Below are 6,315 nucleotides of genomic sequence, written 5' to 3' on the forward strand. Positions count from 1 at the left end.
AAAAGACATAGCTTTGAACTTCCGAACCACTAAGCATGTGACGAGCAGTGCCTTCTGACAACGAGTTTCTAACAGTGACCATCTATGCAACCTTTTATGCAGTGAAGAGCGACAGTAGCTATACATATGCATAAATAATTTCAGATTAAAATAAGCTCGACCACGCCCTCTTTCGCCGTATTGTTTTCTTTAACAGTCTGAAATACCTGCAAGGGAAAAAAAAAGGCTGAAGCCCCCGCCCCCCCCCCCCCCCCCCCCCCCCGCTACCCTCTTTCCCCCCGTTTTTCCTCTTCCGACGCCACTTGTATGGTAGAACGCTCCTCGACCTCGAGTTGTGTCGGCTTTTGTGCTTTTTGCGAGGCGATTCCTCCGTCCCAGAAAATAAACCTCCAGGACAATTATAAACTTCACCGGATCGGATTACTACCAGCGTGCAAGGGGTGGCGAGGTAGTTTGCCAGGTCGCTTCAAGGTTTTTCTGAGCCTCAACCTCCTGCTCGTCCCTGGCCGTTTCGAACTGGATGAGTCTCGTAAAACAGTGTGTTCGTGCAATCACTACTGCGTGATGCAGGTTAAAGACCCCCCCCCCCCGGGGCTGGCGGTCACAATTCTGCACTGGCAAATATTCTAGCACGTCCGGGACACTGGTGTCTCATTTAATTGCCTGACCAACTTCGCAGAATCTAGATATCACACCCTAACTTTTCTAAACTTGATTTTGTGAAAACCAGTGAGTCGTGAAAACGTTATTTAAAAACTGAAACTGTAGAAAAACTTGAATATCGGACTTCAAACTTTGAAAACTTGGATTAAAAAAAAATTCAAAATCTTCGAAGGTTTTTTTTTTGTTTTTTTTTTTTTTGATTTAGCGTTAAAAGAGAATCGAAACTTTCGAACTTTATGCCAAAAGAAATTCGAAATCTTCAAATTGTTCGAACTTTATGTCTATAAAAATTCGAAGCGTTCGAAGTTTTTGAATTTTTTTTTTACAAAGAATTTTGAAATCTTCGAATTTATCGAACCTGAAGTAAAAAAATATTCGAAATATTCGAATTCGAAATTTTAGAAACCGTGAAAGCTTCGAAATTTTCGAATTCGAAACTCCGCTGTGGACAAAAGTTGCGAATTTTTCGAAATCGAACCTCGGTCGGTACGAAAATATCGAAATTTTTCTAAATCGAACCTCAGTTCGCTTCGCAAATATCGAAACCTTTCGAAATCGAACCTAGGGTGGTTCGCGACATCCCTAGTCGCTACTGTTCGAACTGCCGTAAGAGAGAGCCCGTTTCCTAGGGCCGTCACCGGCATCACTCAAGTGTGCTGCCATCTCTGATCACTGTTACAAGGCTAGATACGCGATGGATGGATGGGTGGCTGGATGGATGGATGAACCTGTCTCGTGTTTAGCAGTGAAAACAAACCCTTATTTTGGCTGGACGAGTGACTCGTCATCGGCGATATTGGTACAACCTTCCATGACGAGTACAGCTCGGGCCGGGTGGTTAAAGGGTTAACGTTTTCACACAAGGAAGTTTTGTGGGCAAGAAGAGTTGTTTGTACCTGTAGCACAAGTCAGATATTTTATATTTGTTGAGCTTTAATAACTTGAAATTAGCTGCCATTGATATTAGCAACACTGACTTGAACCTGTTCAGATATTCTGATGAATTTAGAATCATGTTGAGCATGCCATTCATGAGCCACTAAGCTGGCACGCAATAGAAGTGTGTGATATTGTAGCAACCAGCGGGTGAAACTCTGGCTTTTCCCCTCTCCCCACTCAGAATGTCTGGAGCGAGGATCGTGGGCCGCATGGCAGTGCAGCTCCAGCCCGGACAGCTGGGCCTCGCCGGCATCTGCAATGGCGGTGGTGGCGCCTCTGCCTTGCTGCTCGAGAAGCTGTAAGTCTGGTACGACCAGGCTGAAAGGGCTCGGCTTGCTCGACTCGCTCCTGTATACCGAGGCACCTTTGGAGGGTAGGATTACCCGGGATGGGGGCCATTGCAACTGCTGCTTGCGACAACTGTAAATGACTAGTAATATAATTGTGGGTGTGAGTGTCTGAGAATAAAGCCTGATACCTTTCTATGTTGGTTGTTTTCGAATTCCTGGGGGGTTCCGCCGACTGGAGTGTAGACGGCACATGCCCAGATAAGTACTGTACTCCCTCCACCCCTCTGCAGCGTTAGCGGAGGCATAGTAGGTGTGGACTGCCTTGTTTGCACAGGCACTTGCGTAAGCGAAGCGTTTTTGTAAGGTTGTGTGCTTGTGCCATCTATGTTTTTCAAAATTTTTCGAGGTGGTCTATACTGGCTTGCGTATGATGTAGTGTAAGGCTGGCTGTTGCCGCTATTCACACACTAGGTTTGGTTCAAACATTCACTTCAAGTACAAGAGCTCTAGCCTTGTAAGCAGCTTCCACTGCATGAACTACTTTCTATGTTTGCATGGTTGTACAATTGATAGAATAATCTCCCAAATTAAATTTAAATTAATTCATCAACCCAATTTTTTTTTTTTTTTTTTTTTTTTGAGGGGGGGGGGTTGTGTTATATTACTCTTCTAAAGCTTTTGAGACAAAAAATTATTGATGCTGGGGTTGTCAATAGTCCTTTAAAGAAGCTCGCACAATTGAATTTAGGAAAAAGCTTTAATTCATATTCTGCAGTCTTCATAATGTATTTTTTTTTGTTGTTTTAGTAGAAAACTTCAACCCAAGCTTATTTTGCTAGTAGGGAGAAAATGCTCAATTTGGTACCTCAGCTGCAATAAAATATAAAATTGAAATTTCAAATAGACTTGCATGCTGGTTATAGCATCTCAGTATCTGCAACAGGGATATTCAACCCAAATGTAAGTGGAATTTCTGAAACTCATTTTTTCTTTAACAAATGTTAAAAGCTCTGTGTTTAATTTGGGTTCCAAGTACTGAATCGGAAGATTAGCCACTTTGATTAATGGTCTGTTGGGTTTACATCAAAATACTCTGCCAGTAAGCAAATTCAGTTCGGTCAAATGAACAGGATGTAGATCTGCAACTCATTGGAGGAATGCAGCTAAGTATAGCTTGAAGCTGACGCCGCTTGATATATGCCTCTGCCAGGCCAACTAGCATTAGACGTAGCTGTCGGAGCCATTGCTTGTAGCGTTCAGTGCAATGCTGTACAGAGGGAAGATGGAGCAGTGCTAAGACATGCCACACAGACTTGCCCATATTATGATGCCAGCTGCTTCATTGTCTTGCAAGTTCTAGCTAAGATTGTCCCAATTTCTGCACAGGAACCCTGATGGCAGGCAGCTTGACCTACCCACCTTAACATTGTACACAAAGCACCCCTGTCCCCTTTGCGACGTCGCGAAAGAACAGCTGCGTGAGCTCCTACCTAAAGTTCATTTTGTTGAAGTGGACATCGAGGGGCCTGGAAACGAGGCTTGGAGGCAGTGCTACCGCTATGACATTCCAGTCTTTCATTTGAATGGAGAGTTCCTGATGAAGCACAAGGCCGACCCACACCTCTTGGCTGAGAAACTAGCTCTAATGGAATCCAACAAAAATTGAAAACTTTCTGAAATGTGCAATAAATGTCCATGTTTATGCCTGTGAATGGAACTCTGGCTTGTCTGTCGTACTGTAACCACCTATTCTGTAATAAATATCTTCAAACTTAGTCCTTTAGTGTAAATATTTCGTAAAAGTTGCGTTACAGCAAGTCACGCATGTAGATTATATCCTACACGAGGTGTTTTGTATTAATTTTTTTGAAGCTTAACAGGTTACAAAATGAGAACAATTCATGAATGCTATTCCTACGCGCTTTGTGCAGGTGAGTTATACGACCAGGGGGATAGTATAGGGGGCTAATCTGAACAGCCGGTCGACTAATTAAATTTAAAAAAGATTAATTAGTGAAAATAGAGATGCTTTCAATTAGAAATATGCTGAGCGTCATTGAAAACCACTAAATCAGTAATTTTTTTAGAAAACGCGGTGCCCGGTAGTGCGCTAAAGTTCTCTCGCGCAGTAGGAGCAAGACTGAGCGATAAAGCGCCCGCGCGATTTTTCCGTCTCGGAGCTCCTGCTTGTACAGTACCTTTAGCGCACTACTGCGCTTCCCACGAGCTCAAAGTATTAAAAAAAATATGTAATGGTTTTCGATGACGCTCAGCAAGTTTCTAATTGGAACCATGTGTCTATTTTATCTAATTAAAAAGTTTACAAGCTTTACTTAATTAGCCGACTAATCGCACGATGAGTCGGCTAATTAAGACATTTTTCACGAGGGCACTGCCATCTTGAAATATCGTCACTTCCTGTATGGGCGAAAAAATTGTTTTGCCCTCGCCACGCCAATATAATACATTTAGGATATAAGCGTAACCGTCACCCATTATCTACTAGGTGGCTCGGGACGAGTGTAAAAGAAAAAGGTTTTACCGATAACTCACCTGCACAAACCGCATAAGCAGCTTTCACGGCTTTTTTGTAAAACGAATCTGTTAAGATTAAAAAAAATATATAAAAGAAACACCGTGTAGTGCTGCTGTGAAGAAAATATTGGGGGTGACTCCATCCCCTGAACTCTCAATGCCTCCCGTTCAGCTAGCTAGCGCGAGAAAGATTGTCCTGAGTAGCGGGGACCGGGACGTCCCACAAGTGCCCAAGAAGTCGTCAAATTCCATGTCCCAGACTGCGAGGCAGAGGCCCGGTGTGCCCATGTCCTGGCGCATGCGGTCGAGCTTTACACGCAGCGACGTGGTGCCTTCGTAGCTGACCCAGTTCCGGAAGCGCACGGCGTAGTTGCACAGTCCAACCTCATCCAGGCTGCCCTTGAGCAGGTACTTGCAGATCAGAGGGTACTCGACCAGGCCCCGGGTGTGAGAACCGCCCACGGGTGGACCCCCTCGGACAGCCGGACTGCCGACCCTGAAGGCGCTAGAAGTCTTGAGCGTCCAGAAGAGGCCCTTTAGCGACACGCTGAAGCAGAGCCGCTCCCTGTGTTCCCGGGGAACCTCGTGCTTGAGCGTGCGCACAACCTCGCGTACCGTGGGACCCGTGTAGTTTGGCGCAGCCTCGTAGGGGCTGGGGCACTGGGTGCGCCGCGCGCTAGTGTTGTGGAAACCGTGCGTGACTGCCAAAAGGTAGTTCGCGTGGTCCGCGAGGGCCGGGAGGTGGTATCCCCGGTGCCTTTGCTCCCCGTTGTGGGGCACGGCGATGGTTAGGAGGGAGCGGACGCCAAATCTCTCCCTGAGTGCTTGGACCAGTCTCAGAAAGTTCTGCTTGTCGTTCCTCCTGCCGCACTCTCCTCCCGGCTGCCGCCAGTCGATGTGGAGGCCATCGAGGCCCTTTCCGACCAGCCACCAATAAGCCTTGTCGGCGAAGGTGCGGGTGCGGTTCACGTCGGACGTGAAGCTCGAGAACTGAAACGTGTCTCGGGCATCCGGTCCTCCGCCGAGGGCGAGAAGAACCATGAGATGCGGGTAAGTGTTCTTCAATTCCGCGGCCGATCTGTAGCCCTCGTAGGTCTCGTCGAACGTGGGGTCCTTGCTGTAGATGGTACCGTCTGCCGTGACGCCCGCCTTATAGTAAAGCAGGTGAGTGCAATACGCCCCGGGGACGTCGGTGACGCGATATTGCAGTTTCGGGAAGCGCTCGAAGACGTCGTTCTGGTAAACGCAGAAGATGGCATTCCTGCTCTTTACCTTGGTTTTGTAAGGGACGAAGTCGTCGTCCACGAAGGAAAGTTCGGCGTAATTAGGACCGTTGCTTGACAAGGGCTGGTAATCGACGCAGGCGGGGTTTGCGTAATTGACCGGATCGTCTCTTCCGATGTTGGGTGGCGCCGGAAAGCGTGCAGCCAGCGTGCCGGCCGTGTAGTACAGTATGCACACAGGAAACAGGAGGAGTAACGCAGACCCAGCGATGACGCCAGTGAAAATATTTCCGCTGTGCCGTCGAAGAAAGTCTGGGTACCATTTTTTGCGCCCGGGACTTTGTCGTCCCTTTGAACTGTGGTCGCCTTCTGGTACATTCGTGCTGGCATCGCTCGTTTGCGATATTTCTTCGTTGGTTGTTTCGTCTTTGTTTTTCCGATGGTACGCGGTGCTGACCCTCGTGGTACTGAGGCTCTGTCTTGTTTCCGTAGTCGTGGTCTGGCTTTCAGCTTCGTCCAAGGAACTCTGGTCCAAGGTGGTCAGCGCGGTGCTGGCCTCCTGTGCCTCGTAGAAGCGGGTTCTACCGGTCTTCCGACTCAGCTGTTGGTCAAGGCGGAGCTCATGAAGGGCGGGCATCTCGCCGCTTCCGTGTGTCGAAAAGAAG

The 6,315-nt window shown here is 47.4% G+C and overlaps 2 protein-coding genes across 3 annotated transcripts in view; one reads left to right on the forward strand and one right to left on the reverse strand.

The window, feature by feature from the left end:
• LOC120838272 (acetyl-CoA acetyltransferase A, mitochondrial) overlaps nt 1–3,604 on the forward strand; it is a 39,750-nt gene extending 36,146 nt beyond the window's left edge. Inside the window, exons 13-14 of one of the 2 annotated variants that reach the window (XM_040208116.2) lie at nt 1,784–1,900; nt 3,279–3,604. In XM_040208116.2, coding sequence (XP_040064050.1) covers nt 1,784–1,900; nt 3,279–3,558 — 397 coding nt within the window. In that variant the 3' untranslated portion in view covers nt 3,559–3,604. Of the gene's footprint in view, nt 1–1,783; nt 2,088–3,278 lie in introns of those variants that run through there. The other variant, XM_042291956.1, reaches the window with a different exon arrangement.
• Nucleotides 3,605–4,492: 888 nt separating this feature from the next.
• LOC120838265 (chitotriosidase-1-like) lies at nt 4,493–6,315 on the reverse strand. Its single transcript, XM_040208102.3, has one exon. It carries the CDS (start codon nt 6,285–6,287, stop codon nt 4,596–4,598), a length of 1,692 nt encoding a protein of 563 aa, XP_040064036.1. The 5' UTR covers nt 6,288–6,315; the 3' UTR covers nt 4,493–4,595.

This window comes from Ixodes scapularis, unplaced genomic scaffold, assembly GCF_016920785.2.
Source record: "Ixodes scapularis isolate PalLabHiFi unplaced genomic scaffold, ASM1692078v2 PGA_scaffold2__306_contigs__length_199485367, whole genome shotgun sequence".
Classification (NCBI taxonomy): Eukaryota; Metazoa; Arthropoda; class Arachnida; order Ixodida; family Ixodidae; genus Ixodes; species Ixodes scapularis.

What these genes read in the sequence shown, in the direction of transcription:
- LOC120838265 (XM_040208102.3), bottom strand. Translation starts at nt 6,287, where the DNA reads ATGCCCGCCCTTCATGAGCTCCGCCTTGACCAACAGCTGAGTCGGAAG.